Here is a 26,445-nt window from a genome sequence, read left to right as displayed (position 1 = left end):
AAGTGGTGCCATCAAGAAGTGGAAAGATCACTTTAAATTGTACAAAACTTGGATTTGAATCCTGGCACTTTAACCTTGACCAACTGTGTGACCTCAATTAAGTCACTTACCCTCTTAGTTTCCTCATTTGTAAATGGGAATACTATTTTCCTTATAGTGTTCTTGAAGGAATTTAGTAGAATATTATATGTGAGAGCACCCAGCACAGTGCCTGATGTGAAGTAGTTGTCCAGTAAATGTCAGTTTCCTCTTATCCTTCCTTAGTGATGTTGGGGACATCCTTCTGGTTCTTTTTCTTACCGTAAAGCCTCTCTCCTGTCTTCTCTTCCAGGCCATTCCCCAGTATGCTATTCCTTGTCACTCTAGTTCCAACGTGGTTGTTGAGCCCAGTGGGCTTCTTGAGCTCAACAACTTCACTAGCCAGCAGTTGGATGACGATGAGACGGCAATGGAGCAAGACATAGACAGTAGCACAGAAGATGGAACCGAGCCCAGCCCCTCTCAGAGTTCTGCTGAACGGTCCTAAGTGTTTTGGACACAGGAGTGCACTTTAAAACCTACTTGGTTACCAAGTGTCCAGGGAAGCCCTTGATTTTTGATGTCTAAAGAGAGCACTTTGCCCATGCTTAGGCTGTGGACCCCAAAATAGCAGTGTTTCAACGAAACTGCTGCAGGAGCAGCGTTTTAAAACAAGATAAAACTCACAGGGGAATGTACTTTAAAAAAAAAAAGGAAAGAAAAAAAAAAAAAAGGAAAGATGCACATCTACAGTGACGTGTAAGACCTGATATTTCTCTGTTGGACCACGGCTGATGGAAAAGTTTGTCGTGCAGTGGAAAGAGACTTTTCCTGTGAATGTTCCTCAACTGGTTTCTACTGAGCAAAACACCATCAGAAAAGGAGAATGTGAATAGTTCATATTTTGAAACGGTGTGTCAGGAACAGGTTTTTTAAAAAATCTTGTATGTTTTTGCAAATCCCTGGAAGTGTTGAATTGATTAACATTTTACATTTGCTCAGTTTATAGTTTATAAAATAACTAGAAAAATACTGGCATTAAAGAATCCTTGTTTAGATGGTGGAAATCAGATCCCTAACCAGTGGGAAAGTGCTTTTTGGATGGCTTGTACATTCTCACCACTTGTATGCTAATTTATTGTGTCGTTGTTCCTTTGTGCTCAAGGCAGCACACTTGCCTTCTATTTATTTAAATGTAAACATTTCAAAGCAGGCCGTATTCTTTCTGACAGATTTCCTGTAAACCAGGATTGCCTGCCCTTTCCACCTCCCACTCTGCCCAGCACCTTTAAGAAAACTTAAAGAGAAATTAAGAGAAAATGTTTCATTGTGAAGGAGAGGAAAAGAAACATTTTCTGGCCCAAAGGAAGCTTTTGTTCAGTTATGTTCAGGAGAAATTATTCATACGATGCTATCTTAACACTGAAATTGCACATCCATGTTGGACTGAGACTTTGAAAATAACTTTTACATAGTTTCGTTTAACCCCCTCTTGAAATGTATAAAAATTCATTTACAGTTTTAAATGTAATGTTTTTAAGCATTCTGCCTTTTAGGACACAGTTTGTTTAAGCAATATGTTTGGGTCTTGTGATCACTGTCTGTCACAAGTAGAGCAAGGGGTAAGAGGGTGGGGAGGGTAACAGTTTTGACAAGTTGTGGCAAAGGAAGCAATTCTTTTTGTTTTTAAAAAAATGTAAATAGAGAAGTTTTTAACGGTTTTATATAGATTTCACTATAAATAAGCATTTTAAGACTGACAAATGTTGAACTGTACATACATATATCAGCATAACTGCCCAATTTTTTGGTGCTGAAGTACTGTAAGTAGAATTCATCAACAGTCTCCTAATTTTTGCATCTATATCTAGGAAAAAAAACTGTGATACTGTAGTTAATAAATTCCCACTAGAGTGACACTGAAGATTTAAACACAAGCATTCATAAGATGCACTGATCTCTGGTAGTTGTCATTATTTCTCCTAAGCGGTAACGACTTACCCATAGATGGAGCTGTTGGATTTTATTTTCTTGTACAAATTCATGTTTAAAAGACTTGTGATTGTTTCTAGTTAAGTAATTTTTTTAACCTCTCCAGTCACAGGCTTCTTTGAAAATATGATTACACTATGAACTCTCACCAAAAAGATACACATGCCCACATACCTGTTAGATTTTGCATACAATTTTAGGGGTTCATGGGCCCCTAAGCCTATCCATGTATTCAAGGTTAAGCCCTCTGTTATGGTCAGTCCATTACTTACAGATGTAAGTTTTTATAAAATAAAATATCTTTTAAATATTCATGGATCAGGTAACAGGAGCAAACTTGAATAAAGTTATTATGTTCTACTTCTACATATTCTGGCAGCATAGCATACCTGTGTCCCTTTGAGAATTTAGCCTTAATATGTTTCAGCAACTGGCATAGCAGATAAAACGTCCACAGTCTATACTTAAAAAAAAAAAAAAAAAAACAAAAAACCCCCACAAATTATCAAGTGAGGGATTTAACTTTTTTTTCTTTAAAAGGGATTAGTTTAAAGGAGAGCATGAATTCTTCTGTTTATTCAGCAAATATTAATTAAGCATCTACTGTGTGTGTCAGGTGCTGTTCTAAGCACCAGGGATCCCATAGTAAATAAACAGAAAATCCTACCCTTACGGAGTTTACAAATAGAGCTTCCTGCTGATGGAATGGGTGCAAGGGCCAAAGGCAGGAGGAAACACGAGCCACTCTTGGGTTTCTTGATTAAGTGGATGCGTGGTGATGCCATATTTGGATCTCCAGGTATCCTTTTCCTGAAAGTCTCAGCATTCTATCTATTGGTATTACCTATGTTTAAGCCCACAAATTAAATGTAATTTTAAGTCAATCCTTGTGAAGGATATCAGAGATTATGCTGCAAATGCTACAAAATTATTAGGATCCTAACAACTATTACAGGCAGTGGTAAGAAAAATCCATTTGGTTTAAAGCAAACTTTGATAGATGCTTTGTATTGCAGATGCAGTTTGTGGTGAACTTAGAGAACTTAAAAACCCACTTTACTGAAGTCAATTCACACGCCATACAATTCACCCATTTAAAGTGTACAGTTCGGTGGTTTTCACTGTTGTTGGGCAGCCATCACTACAGCCAAGTTTAGAACATTTGCATAACCCTGAAGAACCCTGTACTCTTAGCTATTACCCCGGAAATCCGCCCCACCGCCTTAGCCCTAGGCAACCACTAAACTCCATTCTTTATGGATTCATTCGCCTCTTCTGGACATTTCATATAAATGGAATCCTATAATATGTGGTCTTCTGTTACTGGCTTCTTTCACTTAGCATAGTATTTTCAAGGTTGTAACCTGTTTCAGTCCTTCATTCCTTTTTATGGCTCAGTAATATTTCATTGCATGGAGAGGCTACATTTTATTTATCCATTCATTAGTTGATGGACATTTGGGTTGTTCCTACTTTTTGACTATTATGAATAGTACCCCTGTGAGCGTTTGTGTATGGTTTTTACATCTGTTTTCAGTTCTCTTTGATATGTATCTAGGAGTGTAATTGCTGGGGCATACAGTCACTATGTGATTTGAGAAACTACCAAACTCTTTTCTACAGGGATTGCAATTTTACAGCAATATAGGAGAGTCCCAATTTCTCTACATCCTCCTCAATGCTTGCTATTATTTGTTTTTTGTTTTTTTAATTATAAACTACCTAGTGGTACCTCCTTGTGGTTCTGATTTACATTTCACTGATGGCTGATGACAATCTTTTCATGTGCTCATTGGCCACTCATAGATCTTTGGAGAAATGTCCTTTGCCCATTTTTAAATGGAATTCTTTTCTATTTTATTATTTAAATTGAAAACTTTTCAAATATAGGAAAGAATACCACTCTTGAGAGAAAAGTAACCTGTTCTCTGGTAATTAATTCATCACCCTTAAAATCTTAATCAGGTTTTACTTCTTCATCTCTAATGTAACGAAGTGCTTAACTCTTAAAACTGCATAGAATTTTATCATGTTCTTTTAAATACATTTCTTTCTGAGGCTCTCTCAATGGCCTGCTAGAATAGGAGACATAGTACAAGGAAGTAGTGGCTAAGTGGTCTGGATTTGGGACCCAGGCTCCTCTGTTAATGGATCGTATGAACTTTACCATTCCCCATGATACAAAGTGAGTGTTTCTGACCCCCATGGGGTCATTGTGAAGACTGGATGAAATAGTGCCTGTAAAAATGCCAGGCACAGAGTTAGGGGCTCTATTTTTTTTAAGTCTAGTATTTATATCATTCCCTCTACATACATAGGCAACTGAGGGCTCAGAGACAAATGAAGCATCCAGACTCACAGATTAACTGCTAATGGGTATCATGCTGATCCCCAAGTTGCTATTTTCCATACAGGAGTATGTTTTTGCCACCAAACACAGGATTGGCCTTTGGAAAGATGGGGGAGCTTGGCATTGGCCTATAACCCGATCTCTTTGCCAATCTTCGGTGCCTTCACACAGGTGCTCACACACAGGATTATTTTTTGAGTTCAATTATGTGTCACAAATCCCAGATAACAGGAAGTAGAGTGACAAAGCACCATATAAGCAAGGCCTTTCCAAGAAAAGAGTGCGAAAACAGTCTGCTGACTCTGCTTACAGCTTTATAAGCCTTTAAGTGAGGCTTGATGACCTACCTATATATTGAAAAAAGGATTGAAATGCCATAGGATCAGATTTGTGCTTGTGTGAAGTCTTGCTCTGCTTTCTTCCCTCTTTGCTCACATGTACACACTGTAATGGAACATGGTGCTTACTTTTAAAAAACAAGAAAAATAAGCCTAGGTTTGAATCCTGACAAGCCATGTGAATTGGGCAAGCTCTAAGAGGCTTTGGATAGCACAAGACAGATGATTTATAATGCTATGTTATCTAATTCCTACCTTTTTAAAAAGTTTTTTTAAGGTTATTTATTTTGAGAGGTAGAGAGCGAGTGCCAGCAGGAGAGGGTCAGAGAGAGAGAATCCCAAGCAGGCTCCACATTGTCAGCACAGAGCCCAGTGTGGGGCTCAAACTCATGAACCAAGAGATCATGCCCTGAGTTGAAACCGAGAGTCCAATGCTTAACCAACTGAACCACCCAGGTGCCCCTATCTAATTCCCACTTTTTTTTTTTTTAATTTTTTTTTTTAACGTTTATTTATTTTTGAGACAGAGAGAAAGCATGAATGGGGGAGGGGCAGAGAGAGAGGGAGACACAGAATCCGAAGCAGGCTCCAGGCTCTGAGCTGTCAGCACAGAGCCCGACGCGGGGCTCGAACTCACGGACCGTGAGATCGTGACCTGAGCCGAAGTCAGACGCTTAACCGACCGCGCCACCCAGGCACCCCTCTAATTCCCACTTTTAAAAAAACTAATAGATAAGCAAATTCCTCCCCATCTCCCCCAGCCCCGCCATGGGTTTTTCTGGTGTCCTTTTTCTTTTCCTTCCAACAAATAGTTACTGGGTACTTTCTACGTGCAGACACTGGGGATATAACTGTCAGCCAGGGAAAGAAGCCCCTATGCTCATGGAGCTTCAGCCTAGTAAGAGATCTATTAATCAAAGATTACAACTAAATATATTCATTGCTAAGTGCTATGATGGAGAAATAAGTAGTGCCATGATCGTACATACATAGGGAGGTTTTGCTCAGGAATTTTTTGCTCGGAGAGGAAGAGAATGTAACTAGGCAAAAAGGACGGGGGACAGCTGTCCAGGCAGAAGGGCAGCAGGTATGAAAGCCCTGTGATAGGGAGGGACTTGGTAAGAGGGATTTGAGTAGGCCAGTGTGGCAGCAACACAGCCAGAGGAGGCAGCAAGCACGGTGGGAGCGGAAAGTAGAGACTGAACTAGATGTGGATCTTCCACCTTGTGATCAATGTTTGAGGTTTTATTCTTAAATATATATTTTTTCGGGTTTTTTTTTTCAAACGTTTTAATTCATTTTTGAGAGACAGAGCATGAGCAGGGGAGGGGCAGAGAGAGAGGGAGACAGAATCCGAAGCAGGCTCCAGGCTCTGAGCTGTCAGCACAGAGCCCGACATGGGGCTCCAACTCCGAACTGTGAGACCATGACCTGGGCCGAAGTCAGATGCTTAACCTACTGACCACCCAGACGCGCCTGAGGTTTTATTCTTAGAACAAGGAGAAGTCATTGAAAAGTTTTAAGCCACTGGACCTGAATGTACATGAATTAATACATTGCCAAAATATTGGAGGTATGTTGGCCCATTAGAACAGAAAAATGTGTTTAACATTTCCTTTTTTGATGCCAATCTCCTCTCCTTATGTCCTTTTCCCAAACATCTTCACTGGTTCCCTAATACTGTGGTATGAATCGCATTCAAGGGTCTTAGCCAAAGCTTCAACCTACATTTCTAGATTTATAACCCATTTCACTGCCCTGACCTACTGCATGTCTCCCCCACCACGCACACAGTTTATGCTCTGCATTTAGAAAGCTTATTCATTCCTCAAAGCCCAGTTTGAAAACCACCTCCTTCATCAGGACTGCTCAGATCTGTTCAAGAGAAACTCATCCCACCTCACTGCTGCATTCCTCTAGCATTTGGGTACAAACACATGTTTACTTAACATTAATTATCTACTGTGAATTCTTTGTAGTTTCTCACAATGCGCCTCTCAAGAGAGAGTATCCTTGAAATGCAGTATTCTGAGGAGTCCTAAATTCTTTCAGCCTAAAGTAAGAGGTGCTGAGGTTTCTGTTTTTTTCTCTTATGCCCTTGAACATCAAGGCTTAGTATTCAAATTTGCCAGAGTTTAGTGAGATTGTTGATAATCTTGGTAAGATTCACTCTCATATTCAAGACAGTAGCATCCTATTTGGTTCTCCACAGAATCAACTGCTATCTCCTTGCATGGTAGAGTTCATCAGGGTCTATAATTTATGCTCTTGCTTTGACCTCCACTATATGTGGATTAATTAATTAAGTCATTGGATAAATGTTAAGCAGCTATTTTGACCCAGGCACTGTTCTAGCTACGAGGGATATAGCAGTGAACAAAATAATGGAAAAATAAAACAACCTGTGATATGAAGCATACGTTCTAAGTGGACAATAACTACAAATTAAAAATAAATGGTATCTTAGTGATAATTAAGACTAAAAAACAGTGGGGAAGGAGAATATGAAGTTCTAGTTCTCACTGAGAAGGTGAATTGGGAAAAAAAAACTGCAGGAAGTGAGGGAGTCAGCCAGACTGATGTCTACAGAAAGTGTTCAAAGTGGAAGGGACAGCAAGTACAAAGGCCCTGAGGTCTGTGCCTGGCATATTCAAAGAACAGTGAAGAGAATAGTGAGATAGGGTCAGAGTGAAGGGAGAGGCAGGTAGGGAGTAGTAGTAGGATATAAGGTCAGATAAGAGAACTGGAAGCTATTCCTACTTTTCTGAATGTTTTTATTATGAAAGTGTTGGATTTTGTGAAATGCTTTTTATGCACCAATTGAGATGATTATGTAGGTTTTCCCCCTTTGTTCTATAAATGTGTAAATTGATTGACTTGCTTATGTTGAACCACTCTTACATTCCTGTTATAATTCCCACTTGGTTATGGTATATAATCCTTTTAATGTGCTATTGGATTCAATTTGCTAGTATTTTGTTAAGGATTCTTGTGTCTATATTCATGAAGGATATTGGTCTGTAATTTTCTTAGGATGTCTTTAGCTGGCTTTGGCATTAGGGGTAATGCATTACAGAATGAGTTAAAAAGTGTTCCCTCTTATTTTTTGGAAGAGTTTGAGAAGGATTGCTCTTCATTCTTTAAATGTTGTAGAATTCACCAGTGAAGCCATTTAGTCCTTGACTTTTCTTTGTTGAGAAGTTTTTGATTATTGATTCAGTCTCTTTTCTTTTTACAGATCTGTTGAGATTTTCTATTTCTTCTTAAGTCAGTTTAGGTAATTTGTATGTTTCTAGGAATTTGTCCATTTCATTTAGGTAATCTTATTTGTTGGTCTACAATTGTTCATAATATTCTTATAATCCTCTTATTTCTGCAAGGACAGCAGTAATGTCCCCCATTTTCATTTTTAATTTTAGTTATTTGTGTCTTTCTCTTTTCTTTGTTGGTACCTAAAGGGTTATCAGTTTGATGATCTTTTCCAAGAACTGACTTTTGGTTTCATTGATTCTCTCTGTTGTTTTTCTATTCTCTATTTCATTTATCTCCATTCTATTCTTTTTCTTTTTTAATGTTTTTATTTATTTTTGAGACAGAGAGAGACAGAGCATGAGCAGGGGAGGGGCAGAGAGAGAGGGAGACACAGAATCCAAAGCAGGATCCAGGCTCTGAGCTGTCAGCACAGAGCCTGACGTGGGGCTGGAACTCATGGACTGTGAGATCGTGACCTGAGCTGAAGTCGGGTGCTGAACTAACTGAGCTACCCAGGCGCCCCTCCATTCTATTCTTTATTATTTTCTTCCTTTTGCTAGCTCTGGGGTTCGGGTTTTTGTTTTTTGTGGTTTTCCTTTTTTTAGTTCCTCAAGGTGTAAAGTTAGGTTACTGATCTGAGATCTTTCTCCTTTTTTAAAAATGTAGGCATTTACATCTATAAATTTCCCTCTGAGCACTGCTTTTGCTGCATCCCGTAAATTTTGGTATCTTGTGTTATTTTTGACTCATCTCACAGTATTTTCTAGTTTTTCTTATGATTGATTCTTCAATCACTGGTTGTTTAAGAGTTTGTTGTTTAATTTCCACACATTTGTGAGATGTCCAGTTTTCCTTCTGTTACAGATTTCTATTTTCATTCCATTGTGGATGTTCTATCTATGATTGCAAGTGGCATACTCAAGTCTCCAAAAGTCCCTATTATTGTGAGCCATTTCTCCCTTCAATCCTATTAATATCTGGCTCATATATTTTGGAGCTTTGTTTGGTACATGCATGTTTATAATTGTTATTATTTGATGAATCAACCCCTTTATCAGTATATAGTCCCTTGTGTCTTGTAACAGTTTTTGACTGAAACTATTTTGTCTGATATTAGTACAGTCACCCTAGCTCTCTTTTGGTTACCATTTGCATGGAATATATTTTCCCATCCTCTAACCTACAACCTATGTCTTTGGATCTAAAATGAACTCTTATGGAGAACATACTGGATTTTTTTTTAATCCAATCTGGCAGTTTCTGCTTTTCTTTAGATTTTTTAAAAATGTTTATTATTTTTTAGAGAGAGAGCGCAAGCAGGGGAGGGGCAGAGAGAGGGAGATACAGAATCAGAAGAAGGCTTCAGGCTCCGAGCTGTCAGCACAGAGCCCAACATGGGGCTCAAACTCACAAATCATGAGATTATGACCTGAGACAAAATTGGATGCTTAATCAACTGAGCCACCCAGGTGCCCTGACAGTCTCTGCTTTTTGATTGGAGAGTTTCATTCTTGTAACTAGTAATAAGGAAGATTTACTTATGTCATTTGGTATTTGTTTTACATGTCTAATACTTTTTAATCCTCATTTCCCCTATTACAGCCTTCTTTTGTGTTTAATTGATTTTTTTATTTAAATATTTGATTTTCTTCTCATTTCCTTTGTGCACATTTTTTAGGTACAGTAAAACTTTGGATTGCGAGTAACTTGGTCTGTGAGTGTTCCGCAAGACAAACAAACATTTCTAATAAATTTTAATTTGATAAACAAGTGGTGTCTTGCCATATGAGTAGTACATGATCACAACTGAGCCAATGATTCTTGAAATATGCTTTGATATTACAAGTGCAGTGCTTTGGGTTACAAGCAAATTATGCTCCCAAACCAACGTTTTTCTGTATTTAGATATTTGTGGTACCATGGAGATTACATTTATCATCCTAAATTTATAGCAGTCTAGTTTGAATTGATACCAATCAACTTCAGTAGCATACAAAACTTTGCCCCAATGTAGCTTTATCCCTCTTTATGTTGTTGTCATCACAAATTGCATCTTTAGACATTGTGTGTCCAATAATAGATTTATAGTTATTTTTATGCATTTGTCTTTTCAGTTATGTAGGAAATAAAAAAAATGGAATTACAAATAATATTGGCTCTTATATTTTCCCATGTAGGTAACTTTACTGGAGATCTTTATTTCTTCATATGGCTTCAACTTACTGTTGAGTGGCCTTTTGTTTCAATCTGAAGGACTCCTTTTAGTATTTCTTTATGGGAAGATCTAGTAGTAATGAACTCCCTGAGCTTTTGTTTATCTGAGAATGTCTTAATTTTTCCCTCAGTTTTGAAGGACAGTTTTGCTGGATATTGAATTCTTGATTGGCAGGTTTTTTTTTTTTTCCTTTCAACACTTTAAATATGTCATCTCACTGCCTTCTAAGTTTCATGGTTTCTGATGAGAAAATATCTGTTTACCTTATTGAGGAGCACTGGTACCTGGCAGCTTACTTCCCTATTCTGTCAAGATTCTCTTTTTATCTTTTGACAGTTTGACTATAATGTGTCTCAGTGTATAAGTTTATTCTACCTGGAGTTCATTGAATGTGTAGATTTATGTCTTTCATCAAACTTGGAAAGTTTTCAGTTATTGTTTCTTCAAGTATTCTTTCTGCCCCTTTCTCTCTTTTCCTTCTGGTATTCTCATAATGCATATATTGATCTTTTTATAGTATCTGACAGGTTCCGTAGGTTCTGTTAATTTTTCTTCCTTTATTTTTTCCTATTCCTTCGACTGCATAATTTCAGTTGTCTTATCTTTAGGTTCATGAATTCTGTCTTCTGCGTGCTCAAGTTTTTTGTTGAACCCCTTTAGTAGTAGTAAAGTTTTTTTCTTAATTTATTTACCAACATCTCCTCATTTCTCCAGCCCTTGGCAACCACCATTCTACTCTCTTCTGTGAGTTTCACTTTTTAAGATTTCACACACAAGTGAGATAATGCAGTATTTGTCTTCTGTGTCTAGCTTATTTCATTTAGCATGGTGTCCTCCACGTTCATCTATGTTGTTGGAAATGACACGATTTTCTTGTTTTTTAAGGCTGAGTAATATTGCATTTTATATATACATACCATATTTTCTTTATCCATTAATCCATTGACAGACAGGTTGCTTCTGTATTTTGGCTATTATGAATAATGCTGCAGTGAGCATGGGAGTGCAGATAGTTCTTTGAGATGCTGATTTAATTTCCTATAAATATATACCAGAAGTGGGATTGCTGGATGATATGCTAGTTCTTTTCTTCATTTACCTGAGGAGGTTCTATACTCTTTTCTGTGAAGTTTTCATTTCCATAATTATACATTTCATGTCCAGATTTTTCATTTGGTTCCTTTTTATATAATTTTAATTTTTTTTAATGTTTATTTTTGAGAGAAAGAGAGCGTGAGTGGGGGAGGGGCAGAAAGAGAGAGGCGGAGACAGAATCCGAAGCAGGCTCCAGGCTCTGAGCTGTCAGCACAGAGCCCGATGCAGGGCTCAAACTCACAAACCATGAGATCATGACCTGAGCTGAAGTTGGACACTTAACTGACTGAGCCACCCAGGCGCCCCTTTTTGGTTCCTTTTTATAATTTATCTTTATTGATATCCTCATTTTGTTCATATATCACTTTCCGTATTTCCTTTATTCTTTTTTCCATATTTCCATGTTATCCTTTGGCTCATTGAGTGCATATAAAGCAGTTATTTTAAAGTCATTGTGTAGTAAGTCCAATGTCTGGCTTTTCTTGGGGACTGTGTGAGTCAATTGATTTAGTTCCTTTTAATGACTCATATTTTTCTCATGTGTATACTTTGTGATTTGTTGAAAAGTGAACCTTTGAATATTATGGTATGGTAACTGGAAATCCGATTTTCCCTTTCCTGCAGGGTTTGCTGCAGTTTTTTTCTTTTTTCTTTTCTTCTTTTCTGACCGTTAAAGGCTGTTGTGGTTCATTTGTCTACTGATGCCTCCTCACTGTTCCCTGCCCCCTGCCCAAGACTGTATTCCTTTTCGTATGTGGTCACTGAAGTCTCTATTCCTCAGCATGTGTTCAACTAGTGTTTTGACAGAGATCTCCTTGAACCCCAGGAGCTAAGCAAACACACATACATACACTCACACCTCTTGGTCTTGTTCTGTGGTCCTTCAGCATTACCCAGACTTCCACTGAGCCTAGGGACTGACCTGAGGTGAAAGCTGGAAGTCCTCTCAGTTCTTTTCTAAGCATGTATATGGCTTTCCAAATTCCTTTTTCATATACAAGTGCTTTTGAATGCCCTAATTTCCCAAAGAAACTCCTCAGCTTTTTCTCCCAGGCCTTAAGTGGTCTATTTTGTCCCAACTGTAATCTTTTGCCTTAGCTGTCTGCAGGTTGTTTGTCAGCCTTACCATGTTTTCAAGCTATGTATTCTGGCATTTCCAGCCTGACTGAGTTCTGAGTTACGTGAAGCAGAGATGACTGCCTTGCTTCAGTCCTTCAAATAGCCCTGAGGTAAGTTAGAATAAATGTACACAATGATTTGCAAATAACTGCCGTGTTCCTTTCAAAGGCAGGAACCAGGGCCCTACCCTGGCAACACAGGCATCTTTAAGATCATTGCTTAGCCGGGGAGAGGGTAGGGTGAAGGCTAGTAGAAATGCCACAAAGCTTTTCTATAGTTTTTTTTCTGTCTCATTTTTTTAATGTGGTAAAATATACGTAAGATAAAACCTACCATTTTAACTATTTTTAAGCACACACTTCAGTGGCGTTATGTGCATTCATCTTGTTGTGCAAACATCACCACTGTCCATTTCCAGAACCTTTTCATCATCCCAAACTGAGACTGTGTAGCCATAATACAATAATTCTCCCTTCCCACCTTCCCCCAGTCCCTACTAACCACCCTACACTTTCGAAGTTGTCTTTTTCTTGATTCAGCATCTGGTTGTTGCTATGAATCTTTGACTGTTTTCCAGAGTTCTGACAAAGTTGGTTCTGACAGTTTCTGCTTGTATTTCAGTTTCTGTGGGTAGGGTAGGAGCTTGGAGCTCTCTACTCTGCCATTTTGCTGACATGATTCTCAACACTAAGGTTTTGTCCTGAGCAATTTGGAAGAGTACACTAGCCATTAACTGACATAGGAAAGACTGCGGGAGGATGTAATTTTGAAGGAGAATATCAAGGGCTCAGTTTGGGATAAATTAAATTTAAGACTCCTATTAGACATCAAGTGGAGAAGTCAAGTTAGGTAGGTGGAAGAGGGGTTCAAGGTTCTAATCCCTGTGCAGTCGAGCACATAAGGAGGACTTTACTCATGTAGAGTCACTGGTGACGTGGGAAAGAGCAATTTTGATGGAGCTGGGGACAAAAGCTGGAGGAGGATGTGAGGACAGAATTAGAGCTGAAAACACAGATAATTCAATAGATCGCTGTAAAGAGCAGCTGATATGATGCAGTTGCTGGAAAGGCAAATGGGGTCAAGAGTCTAGTTGTTTTCTAATTGAAGGAAATGAGATTCCTGATGTGATTGATCCAGTGCAGAGGAGAAAGTTTATAGTGCAGAACAGAGGGGAATTGCTGGTGCACTGCTCTTGAATAGTGAGAGGAGATGGGGTTTGTGGAGGTGCTGGCTTCATCTGTTATAACAGAAGAGAAAAGATATGCAGGGCCAGAAGTGGGCAGGTGGGTAGATACATCTGCCTCAATTTTCTGTCTACAACTGACATCTCTTCCCTGAGCCAAGATCCACAGCCTTGAGACATCCCTGATGGAATTTCCTAGAAGTCCCTTAGCTTCAGGTTGCCCCAAACAAAGATCAGCTCCCTTCTGATTCATACTTCCTGCTGTGTTACTACCTGTCTGTGGCATCCCGATCCATGTTGAGAAGAGGAAAGGTCAGGTTTTGGGGTGGGGTGGAGACCTCAACAAAAAGGCAACCTCAGAGCTGAGGCTGGGATAAGGGAGTAGAATGAACTAGGCAGAACACCCTAAGATGGGGTGTGGGGTGACTAGATGGCAGGAAACTCAGAGCAGTCACCTGGAGGCTGTTACACACCCGAGTTACCCACAGTTTGTTACATCACTTAAAGGCTATTTTGAGTTTTTCTACGTTAACGTTAGATTGTTGTCCCGCTGGAATAAGAACCCTGACAAGTCCTTTCACTGTGCCTTGCACAGGCTATTTGCTCCCTCCTCACGCAATGCACTCACCTCTGATGATTGACGAGACCCCTTCTCACTCCATCTCCAAGGTCACCTGGGATGCTTCCCTGACTTTCTTCCCCTTCACCCCCTCATCTGTATCTCCTTTATGGCTCCTAATTTTTGCTCCTCAAAAGTTTTGCTCTGAGAGTTGGATTCATCTTCATGGCCTTAGAAAAATACTTGGTGTGGAAGAGGCACCAACACGTTTGTTCATCAGCCGTATAGAAAACTCCCAGGCTGGCCCTAGGGCTCTGCCCACAGGTGCACAAGTGCTCATTAACTAAAATGCACGAGCAAATCCAGAAATAACATCCCTATTGCAGGTTGTTTTTGGATGAGGATGTTATTGTTGTGAAATGTTTGTATATCGGCCACTCTGGACCCAGAGGACAGTGCCCATCTCTGTTGTCATTTGTTCTGTCACTTCAAAGCGCAGGAAAACCATGGGTGGTGATTTTAGAATCTTATTCAGAACCCTCAGGGAATGAGTCATTTTGTACTGACGACTTTTCCGGATTGCCACAGTTCAAATAAATGAAGCAACAGGACATTGTTGTTGTTGTTGTTGTTGTTAATTTTAACCATTTTAGATGGTAAACTTCAGAAATGCATTATTGTTCTTTTGTGAACGTGATCCTACCCACTCTTATTTCTTCAGAATCATTATCGTGAGCATAGTTATAATTTTCTGTCTCAGCTACGAGAATAGAGATCTTTGCTAAAAGAGTAAGAGGAGGGGTAGTTTGGGCTCAGTCTCTCCCTGCAGCAAACCTAGACTGGAGTCCAGAATCTAAGGTGGAGGCAGCTGACTGAGCTGCCCCAGAAATCAGAGGGCTAAGTGAGGGGAAAGAAGCAGGGCTTGACCCCAATGATAAGATCTGAAAATCTCCTTCTTTAGTTTGCGTTTGAACTACCTGAGGATCTTGTTAAAAAGCAGATTCTGGTTCAGTAGATTGGGATTCAGTTGTAGCCTGGAATCTGAATTCTGCATTTTAAAAATGATTTCAGGTAATGCCAGTGCTGTTGGACCACAGACCACACTTTCCATATCAGGTCTTTATTTGACCTTCCAGAGATTTTCTTGTGACCTTTAGTTTTATTAGGTTTTGTTAGGAAGCTCATCTATAGTGACTCCTGGCCTGGGGCATCACACAAGTAGCAGGTGGCCTCTGGTAGTAATAATACCTCTGTGTGCACAGTGCTTTAAGGTTTATAGGCTGGTCTTACGTTCCCTGTTCCTCTTCACATTATTACAGTAGTCCTGAGAGGTAAGTTAGCACCATTTTACCAATCAGGGGAACAATTTCTGACATCACACTGCTCAGTAATGGCAGAACCAGGCTCACGGTTTAGTGCTCTGTTCACTACTTGCTGCCTCCACCACATCTATGGTGCATGCCGTACACGGCCTTGTGGACTCCACACTGTGGGAACGCGATGGGGAAAACGTGCACACAAGACTGATCAACAGCTGTAGAACATGGGACTCATGCAGTCTCGGTTGGGACACCCTGCCTGAGAATGACATTTCCTCTGCCCTCGAATCTCCACCTCCAGACGATGTCCTTGCCTCATATTGTGTGGGCTAAATACTGGAACCACTGTGACGATCGTTAGCATGTGCTGAGGTGCTTGCTGTCAGTGCTCCACTCACTGCCCCTCTAGGCCTTTCCATCTCAGGACAGGCTGGCCAACTCCATCTGCCAGCATTGTACCTCTCTGCCCAAGGGCTTTCTCTGCCTACAGGGGCCTGCTCTGCCCCATGTAGGCACTGAAGTGCTGGGAAATTTATGCCCCTCGGTCAACCAAGGATTGATAGGAACAGATGTAAAAATAAGCCAGTTCTCTCCTCTCTTAATTTGGGATAAGTCTGAGGCATTTTCCCCACATCAAGCCCCCATTACCTATAGTGGTAACTTGCTTGATAATGTTGCCTTTAGTTGCTGTCTTCTGCTCCCTGCCTCACTTCTCCACTCCTGTAAAATGTTTCCTGGGATTCCCCTCCTAAATGAATGATTGATACTTTTGTCTCAGGGCTCTGCTAGGGAGACCCCAGTGAAGACACTTCTCAGTTTCTCTCTCCTAGATCATTCCAACCGGCAAACATGCCTCAATATGACCCCCGAGGCCATGTTCTTCTGATTTCTGGCCTGTATGGAGTAACAGACTAGATTTTCTCTTCTGCCTGCAACAACAACAATCAAACAAAATATATGGAACAATGGTTTTCAAGACATTGGACATCAAGTATCAAAGCACAGTGATTCTTGAGAGATGGGAAACACAGGAGAGAATTTTCAAGCCCCAGCACAAGGAGGGGAACCCAGGTAGAGCCTGATGGACTCCCTGAGTCGAGAAGACCAAACCAAGAGCCCAGAGAGATTGAGGTGGATCGAATGTGCAGGACAAAGTACTGGAAAGGGGAGAGCTTCACAGAGAGAGCACTCCTGAGATCTGCAGAGGGACTCCGCAAGTATTCACTGGGGTACTGACAAGTAGGTGTGTATGAAGAAATAATCCAAGAGTAGGGAAAGAACCACCTGGAAGGATTAGAGGAAACAGTAGCTGGCACTCACACAGAGCCAGGAATTATGTTGGTACCCCCCAGGCAACTGGAACACTTTGTATTTCACGGCGTTTTAGGTAGAGCACTCGGAAAAGCCTGGTGAGAAACAGCAAACCCTGCACTAAACGCTGCTCTCATCCTGCCCCACACATTTTAAAAGAAATACCCCAAAGGATGAAACTGTTTCCAACTAATATAACTACATCCCAGAACAAAGTTCAAGGAATAGAACTGCAAATGAAGGAATAGAAATGCAAAAATATCCAGCACTCTACAAGGTAACACTCGTTACTACCAGCATCAAGTAAAAATGATCAAAAATTCACAGAAGCAGAAAAATACAACCTACAATGAGAAAAATCAAGCGATCGAAACAGACCAGGATCAGCACAGATGTAAAAATTAGCAGGCAAGGACATTAAGAAAGTTATTGTAACGGCATATAAGTGTTCAGATGTTAAATGGAGACATAGAAGATACAAAGAAATCCAAATCAAACTTCTAGAGATGAATATTACAATATCTGATCTATATCATCATATATATCACTATTTATATAGTGAATGGGATTAACAGCAGACTAGGCATTTCAGAAGAAATACAGTGTACTTAGTGACAATAAGAGAAATAATCTAAAATAAAACAGAGTAAGAAGAAACACTTTAAAAATGAACAGAGCATCAGTTAACCATGAGGCAACTTCAAATGGTCTAACATGAATAATTTGGTATCCTGGGGAAATAAAAGGGAGGAAAAGAAAAAAAAAAATACCTGAAAATAACAGGCAGCATTTTCCCGAATTTGGTAAAAACTATGAACCCACATATGCAAGAAGTTCGAGGAATTCCAAGTACAAGAACCATGAAAGAGTATACCAAGACACCTCAATCATTTACTCAAAATCAGTGATAAAAAGAAAAACCTTGGGGCGCCTGGGTGGCGCAGTCGGTTAAGCGTCCGACTTCAGCCAGGTCACGATCTCGCGGTCTGAGTTCGAGCCCCGCGTCAGGCTCTGGGCTGATGGCTCGGAGCCTGGAGCCTGTTTCCGATTCTGTGTCTCCCTCTCTCTCTGCCCCTCCCCCGTTCATGCTCTGTCTCTCTCTGTCCCAAAAATAAATAAAAAATGTTGAAAAAAAAAATTAAAAAAAAAAAAAAAAAAAAAAAAAGAAAAACCTTAAAAGCACCAGAGGGGAAAAGACGCATTACAATACAAAGGGAAAAAAAACTATTCCCCCCCCCCCCACCCCAGCAAACAACTCAAGCAAGTAGAGAGAGGAACAACACCTTTAAAGTGCTGAAAATAACTATCAACCTACAATTCTGTACCCACTGAAAATAAGTTTTATTATTTAAAAAAAATTTTTTTTAACATTTATTTATTTTTGAGACAGAGAGAGACAGAGCATGAACAGGGGAGGGGCAGAGAGAGAGGGAGACACAGAATCTGAAACAGGCTCCAGGCTCTGAGCCTGTCAGCACAGAGCCCGATGCAGGGCTCGAACTCACGGACCGTGAGATCATGACCTGAGCCGAAGTCAGACGCTTAACCAACCAAGCCACCCAGGCGCCCCGAAAATAAGTTTTAAAAATGAAGGTGATGGTTTTGACAATACACTGTGTTTATGTAGGATGTTGTCATTAAGGGAAACTGGGTGAGTGTACATGGGAACAAAGAAGAGAGAGATCAAATAGTAAGATGATAGATTTAAACCTAACCACATTAAGTGTAAATGATATACCCCCAATTAAAAGGCATACATCACTAGATTAAATATAAAACCAAGACCCAGCTATATGTTGTCGCCAAGAAACACACTTTAAAAGTAAAGTCTAAGATAGGTTAAAAGCAAACAGATTGAAAAATAGATCCCGAGAGACAGAATGCAAAAAAGTTGGATTGACTCTCTTAATATCAGATAAAGTAGATCTCAAAGCAAAGAATCTTATCAGAGATAAAGAACATTGGTTCCTAATGAGAAAGGGGTCGATTCACCAAAGGACATAATTATAAAAAACATATGCATGTAATAACAGAATTCCCAACTATATTAGAGAAAACTGGTAGAATTGCAAGGAGAAATAGAAGCATTTACAATAATGCCTAGAAGCTTCAACATCCCTTTCTTATTAACAGAACAAACAGAAAAATGCGTGAAGGGGAAACAAAACAAAACCTTTCACACTAAGAAAGCCAAAAAAACCCAACCCCAAACGAAAAGAAAATATTATGCTAAATGAAGGAAGCAGTCACAAAAGATGTATAATTTCACTGATATAAAATGTCCAGAATACACAAATTCAACAGAAAGTAGATCAGTGGTTGCCTGGGCCTTGGGGGTAGAGGTGGGAAGGAGTGACCACTAACGGGTATAGGGGTATTTCTCTCCCTTTCCCTCCTCCTTTCTCCCTCCTTTCTCTCTCTCTCTCTCTCTCTCTCTCTCTCTCTCTCTCTCTGGTGTGATATAATAAAATTGATGGTGGAGGTGATTGCCTAACTGTGACTATATATTAAATTGTGAAAATAATTTAATTTTATACTTTAAACAGGTGAATTTTGTGGTTTTGAATTATACCTCAATTCAGCTGCCACTAAAAAGTAGTTCTAAATTTTGTAAATACCTCTTGGGTTAAGTATCGCATGAACACCTGCTGGCTTTTCATTGCACTTGGTATAACACCCCAACCCCATCCCTGGTGTGATTGACCTTTGAACACCTCTCCAACCTCATCTTCCTCCCTTCTCCTCATTCACCATGTTCCAGCCACAGTGGCTTTCTCTCTGTTCCTGGACGTGGCAAGCGGATTCCTATCTCAGGACCTTTGTACTTGCTGTTACTTTTACCTAGAAGGCTGTTCTACCAACTTGTGAAACGAAACTGCTTCCTTTTCATCAATCGGTTTTGTTTCATCTCAAGAATCATCTTCTCAGAGAGGTCTTCCCAGACTATCCTGGCAAAAGCCTACTTCCTATTCCACATTACCCTATTTTACCTATGTCATTGAATTTAGTGCCTGAAACCACCTTTTATCTATTGACACGTGCTTCCTGTACTAGAATGTAATGTAACTCACTGAGGAAAAACTTCCTTGTCTTCCTCCCTGCTGTATCCACTGATCACAGAACAATGCCTGGCACATAGTTGTTGACTGAATACGTGCTATCCAGACCAGAAAGAATTGCCGGGAGTATGCATTGATGGTAGAAATAGTGGCACTAGTGAGCAAGGCGTGTAGGGTTGCAAGAGTGGGTGAAGGTTATGCCTAAGTGACACCAACATTGCCTCTAGCAGTGGTGTGGCTGCAGGGGGATGGGGTTGACTGCTTTCTGGAGGTTAGCAGGCTAAAGAGCCTGGAAAGAGAGAGGCTAGTGCTGTAGGAATAGATGTTTCTATACTCTTCTTTAATAATTTTTAAATTTAGAAACACATATGCAGAAGAGTATATAAAACATATATGTACAGTTTAAAGAATAACTGTAAATAAATATATATATATATGGAAATTATGGATAAAGTTGCTATAAACATTCATGTACAGGATTTTGTGTTCAGTTTTCAATTTACTTGAGTAAATACCCAGGAGTGCGATTGCTGAGTTGTGTGGTAAGTCTATGTTTAAGAAACTATCATGGGGCACCTGGGTGGCTCAGCCGGTTAAGTGTCAGGTCATGATCTCACAGTTGGTGAGTTTGAGCCCCACGTCAGGCTCTGTGCTGACAGCTCAGAGCCTGGAACCTGCTTCGGATTCTCTGTCTCCCTCTCTCTCTGCCCTTCCCCCACTTGTGCTCTGTCTCACTCTCTCTCAAAATAAATAAACTTTTAAAAAATTAAAAAAAAAAATCAGATTGTCTTCCAAAGTAGCTATACCATTTTGTATTCCCACCAGCAATGAATGAGAGTTCATGTTGCTTCACATCCCCATCAGCATTTGGTATTGTCAGGTTTTTGGACTTTAGCCATTCCAATGAGTGTGTAATAGAATCTCACTGCCATTTTAATTTGTATTTCCCTAATGACAAATGACTTTGAGTATAATCACATTTTTGATTTTGATTTTTCTGATTATTAAGGTTGAATTTATTCTCATGTACTTATTGGCTATTTGATTTTTCTCTTTATGAAGTGCCTATTCAAGTTTTTCACCCATTTTTCTATTTGATTCTTGTCTCTTTCTTAATATATCTTTGAACTTTATATATTCCGGGCATTTGTTCTTTTCTGGTGGAGTGTAATGCACATGTCTTCCTTACTTTATGGCTTGCTTTTCACTCTTTATAATGCCTTTTGATAAATAGAAAACCTCTGTAATTGAGCTACAGTATTTGCTCTATTTATATTTAAAGCAGATATGGTAGATTTATATCTATCATTTATTTGTGCTATTTATTCCCTTCATTCTATTTCCTTTTCTCCCCTTTCTCCCCTTTCTCCCCTTCATTTGGATTATTTAGTGCAATTCCATTTTTCCCTCTACAAGTCTGAAAGATATACATTCTGTTTTTATCTTCCTAGTGGTTTCTTTAGAAGTTAAAAGATCATCACGAATTTACCAAAATCCAAGGTAGTTCGTGTCTTTATCCTCCTCTTGAACAAGGACATCTCATTTTCACTCTACTTTCTGGAGTTAAGTTACACTTACTTTAGACTGTTTGATATCGTCTCAGAGCTCTTGATTTTCTGTTTTTGTTTACTCCTTGTCATTCTTCTTTCCTCTGTGTTTTAGTCTGGGTAATTTCTATTGGCCTATCTTCACTGATCCATTCCTCTGTCACTTTTAGCCGATTGATGAGCCATTGAAGGAATTTTCATCTCAAGTACTGTGATTTTTATTTCTAGAATTTTCTTTAGATTCAATCGTATAGCTTCCATCTCTTTGCTGAAACTTCTCCATCTGTTCTTGTGTAGTGTCCACTTTTCCCACTAGATTCTATAACATATTATTTCTATTTATTTTACAGTCCTCCTCAGATAGTTCCACCATCTGGATTATCTCTGAATCTGGTTTTATTGATTGCTTTGTCTCTGGACAATGGGTCGTTTGTTTCTTGCTCTTTTGATGTATCTGGTATTTTTTATCAAAATGCCAGACATTGTAGACTAGATAAGATAAAGTAGAGACTAAGATAAAAGTCTTTACACCTGGGAATAGGCATGCCTCCTGTTCTGTCAGACCATTAGTGAGTGGGATTGAGTCGATCAGGTAGGGAGTTGAGCAGTGTTTGTGTTTGTTGCTGTTGTTGTTACCTTATATCTTCAGTGCATCACAGATTTCAAATTCCCCTAGAACTGCCTCATGTTTAGGATTAGAGGATTTTTCTTAGTGATGCCCTCCTCAGACTTCAACCATCCCTGCACTTCTTCACAACAGAAGGTCTCACTCTCCACATTTTTCTCCTTCCCCAGTAGTAAACTGATTTGCTTGTTACTCAGAGTCTTACAAGAGACTTGTTTTGGGCCCCGGGAGGTGTTTTCCTTGCTGTGCTCCTGCCTCAGTCTTAGGCTGGCTCTGTGTGCATGGGTCTCAGGGGTGGGGCTTTCTTGGCATCTGTGTCCCTCCTCCCCATGGAAGCCTTGTCCCTCTGCCTTGAATCTCTGGTGAGTCTTGCCCTGGATAGGATGTCCTGCCTTCTTCCAGCAGCAATAGACTCGTGATATCAGTTCAAGATTCTGGATGTGGGACAGTTTTCTGCATTCTACTAGTGCAGGGTATTTTTCTTGTATTCTTCTCTCATTAGCAATGGGATTTTGCTCATGCCCTTTGGAGCAAGACTTGCTGCCCCTGCCCAAGTAGCTTAAGGGCTCTGTTCCATATGAGAGAGGGGTCTTGGCAGGGGGACAGTACTTTCCTCTAGTACTCCTCCTGCACATCTGCACCCCCAGAGGTGACTCTCTACAACATTTCTTTTTTTTTTTTTTTTTTTTTTTTTTAATTTTTTTTTTTCAACGTTTTTTATTTATTTCTGGGACAGAGAGAGACAGAGCATGAACAGGGGAGGGGCAGAGAGAGAGGGAGACACAGAGTCGGAAACAGGCTCCAGGCTCCGAGCCATCAGCCCAGAGCCTGACGCGGGGCTCGAACTCGCGGACCGGACCGTGAGATCGTGACCTGGCTGAAGTCGGATGCTTAACCGACTGCGCCACCCAGGCGCCCCTCTCTACAACATTTCTTATAAGTACCTGGTAAAGGTCCATGGGAAAGAGCCTCGAAATATGTCAAAACCCTCCTTGAGTCTGGGGCTCCATACTGTCATGCTAGCTAACACTCAGCCATTAGCGGTTATGAAACTTGTTGCTGTTTTCTGCTTCTCTGCCTGTATGGTGGCCATACAACGTCTAGCTCTGTCACAGGTGAGCCAGTCTCCGGTTTCATCTTTCCTTGGAAAGCCTGTCCCTCCAAGGGAGTCAGAGTACTGGTTGTCCTCTGACCTCAGATCTCTGATGGATTCACGAAGAGTTGTGCTTTGTGGTTTATCTGGTGTGTGTGTGTGAGTGTGTGTGTGTGTGTGTGTGTGTGTATGTGAGAGAGAGAGAGAGAGAGAGAGAGAGAGAGAGATTGAGATTGAGAGAGAGAGAGAAAAGGCAGGAGCAACACTATTTCTAGTTTTCTACATCTTGGACAGTAGTGAAACCTCCCTCTGTATTTATTCTTAGGAAAGTAAACAGGTTTCATTTCTTTTGCCGAGTCTTTCCCCCTCCCTGTTGCCCTCTGACCTGGCCCTCCAAAGGCTACCCTCCAGCTCCATTTCCATTCCCAAAGTAAGAGACTCTACTGGCTTTGGGAGACCCTGCTTAGAAGGGAAGGATGGGAAGGAACTGGAGGGGAAAAGGGAGGGGCTTGTCAGTGGGCAGGGCTTAGGAGCAGCCCTGAATATTCATGTGTTGTTCATGTTTGTCTTGACACAGCTTTAAATAATAGCAGGAATTGGGCTGGGTCTCAGGCCCCCTGCGGGACCCTCACCCCCATCCTGCCAAAGGGAACCCTGCAGAGGGGTCCTGCTGTTCTCCCGCTTATTTTGTCCTATTGCTGGGTAAGAGGCCAAGCTGATCTACATAATAAAGTACTGGGGGCAAAGGGAGGGAGGAGGAAAGGTGGGGAGAGCTGGATAGTTTGGAGGTGAAGTTTTCAGAGCATTTGGGGGGAGAGGAGACAAACCAGGCAGAGGATGGAAGCAAAGAGGAGAGGGGCGCCTGGGTGGCTCAGTCAGTTAAGCAGCTGTCTGTCCAACTTCAGCTCAGGTCATGACCTCATGGATTTTGAGTTTGAGCACCCCCACCCCCCGCCCCACATGAGTTTGAGCCCCCTCCCCCTGTATGAGTTTGTGAGTTCAAGCTCCCCCCACATGAGTTCGGGCCCCCGCATGAGTTTGAGCACCTCATTGGGCTGTCTGCTGTCAGCACAGAGCCCGCTTCAGATCAGATCCTCTCTCCTACCCCGCTGCCCCTCCCCCGCTGGTGCTGGCTCTCAAAATAAACAAACATTTTTTTTTAAAGCAAAAAAACAAGCAGGAGAAGAGTGGATTCTGAGAGCATTTCATGAACTGTACGTAGAGTCATTTTCTCTTTAAGAGAATCACAAAAAAATGAATTATTTTAGATTCTTTATTATTACTTAATAATATAGTTATTAAGATTTCTAACGGCTTTATCTGTTTACGAGTGCTTTTTAAATGCAATGCCATGGGTGTCTCTGGCCTCGTAAGGGTTACACTGCAGGCTTAGCATGTAGGTACCAGGCTGTGTAGAGACTTCACAGGGTCAGAGATGGTGGGTGCCTCGCTGCCAGTCACACAGCGAAAAGATGTCAAAGCTTGGGCAAAAGTCCAGCCGGGTCTGGCCCTTCTAGCCTGAGGTCTTTCAGTCTTGCTGCTCAGACAGTGCTCCCTGATCAGCCACGGACCCCAGCTCGTAGCTGCCCTGCTCCGACTCACTGCTCTGTAGTTGGCAGTGCTGGGCCGGGCCCAGCCTGCACCCTATCCAGCTCCTAGAGAAGGAGAGAACGTTCTTTGCTTCCTGACACTCCCCAGACAGCCAGGCCCCAGGGCTTGCAGCCAAGTGGAACCCCTCCGGGTGCCCCTCGCCTGGGCTCTGGGTGTACTCCCCGTCACAGCCCAGGAATGCGGGCATCCGAGCAGCAGCAACAGACACGCTGGCTGTCAGCCGAGCCAGGGCCCCTGGTAACTGACAGGAGCTGAAAGAACCATTACAGGGGAAGGCACGGTCGCAGGGGCACATTTCGGAGTCGCCTGGGCTGTGTAGAACAGTAGAAGGCAGCCAGGGCTGGCAGCCTCAGGTTAGCCACTGCCTAGTAAGCCTCAGTTTCCCCAAGTGTAGAACAGGGATGAAACTTCTTGGCCTGCTGTGAGACAACAAATGCACTACCTGACTATATTGCCTACTGCGGCCCATCTCAGAGAACCACAGAGAGACTGAGGCCCCAAGAGCACAGATCATACTTTGAGTTGGTAACAAAGCCAGAACCAGACTTCAGGCACCACCAACCCCCTTCCTTAACCAGGACTCTTCTGTTCCAGTGTCAGTCTTTTCTCTTTCGCACGTGCCCGGGGAGGGAAGTCGGCTTCCTGCTTGGGGGACCAGGATGAGGTGGAATTAGTCCTAGGACGCCAGATGGGCTCCAGGCTTACCGTTGTCACCTACTTGCTCTGGGAAGCTGAGCAGAGGGTTCCTCCTGTCAGGGCCTCGTCTTTCTTGTGAAAGAAGAACACCATGAACAATGCTCCTCAGACTTGCACGTGCTTGTGAATCACTGGGACCTTGTTAATAGATTCCGATTCAGCAGTTCCGGGGCAGGCCCCGAGAGTCTGCATTTCTAACAAGCTTCCATAAGCTGCTGCTGGCCCCTGACCACATTTTAAGAGCAAGAGGGTGGAGGAGCCCTAAGAGCTTCCAGGTCTGGCCTTCTGTAAGCTTCTGGGGCTCCAAAATGCGCCTTACCCTCATCCCAGCACCCCCAAGTCCCGGGCTGTTCGGGGGTTCCCAAAACTTCTCCTTGGGAGCGCTTCCTCCCTTTCCTGGGACCCTCCCCTCCACCTGCTCCTGCTTCACCTTCAGGATCAAGAAGTCTCAATGGGGCGCCTGGGTGGCTCAGTCGGTTGAGCGTCCTACTTCGGCTCGGGTCATGATCTTGCGGGTCTGTGAGTTCGAGCCCCACATCGGGCTCTGTGCTGACAGCTCAGAGCCTGGAGCCTGCTTCATATTCTGTCTCTCTCTCTCTCTCTCTCTCTCTGCCCCTCCCCTGTTCATGCTCTGTCTCTCTCTGTCTCAAGAATAAATAAACATTTTTTAAAAATTGAAAAAAAAAAAAAGAAGTCTCAAGTTCCTTCTTCCTCCTGCTGGGATTGCCTCAGGAAGACCCTCCTCCAGCCTTTTGAGGAAACAGAGCCCCATCTGCACTGGGGACGTGAGGAGCTCATTCTGTAGCTCCTGAAGGCTGGGGAGCATCACAGAGCAGGGTTTCTAGGAGCTTCCCATCCCAGAGGCCTGGCTCCTGCCACTGGACTTTCCTGCCCCCATCCCATACCCACCCGCCCGCCAGCAGCAGCTGCTGGGGTGAGATTTATGTGGATGCCGTGGGGGGTTTTGTAAAGAAAAGAGGGTGTGTGTCCATAAGGAAGGAAGAAAACCAACATTTATTAAGGTCCTATTGTGTGGCAGGCACATTCACAAACACCACTTCCG

At 41.6% G+C, this 26,445-nt stretch overlaps 1 protein-coding gene across 14 annotated transcripts in view; it reads left to right on the top strand.

Moving 5' to 3' along the window:
* Positions 1–2,378, top strand: part of EMSY (EMSY transcriptional repressor, BRCA2 interacting) — an 89,067-nt gene extending 86,689 nt beyond the window's left edge. For all 14 annotated transcript variants that reach the window (XM_058687717.1, XM_058687714.1, XM_058687708.1 and 11 more), the window contains one exon: positions 332–2,378. In XM_058687717.1, the coding sequence (XP_058543700.1) occupies positions 332–526 (195 nt within the window). In that variant the 3' untranslated portion in view covers positions 527–2,378. The remainder of the gene's footprint in view (positions 1–331) is intronic.
* The last annotated feature ends 24,067 nt before the right edge of the window (positions 2,379–26,445 follow it).

The sequence above is a fragment of the Neofelis nebulosa genome, chromosome 10 (assembly GCF_028018385.1).
Source record: "Neofelis nebulosa isolate mNeoNeb1 chromosome 10, mNeoNeb1.pri, whole genome shotgun sequence".
Lineage (NCBI taxonomy): Eukaryota > Metazoa > Chordata > Mammalia > Carnivora > Felidae > Neofelis > Neofelis nebulosa.
Note: the sequence above shows the minus strand (reverse complement) of the source record. Positions and strands in the feature narration are given on the sequence as shown.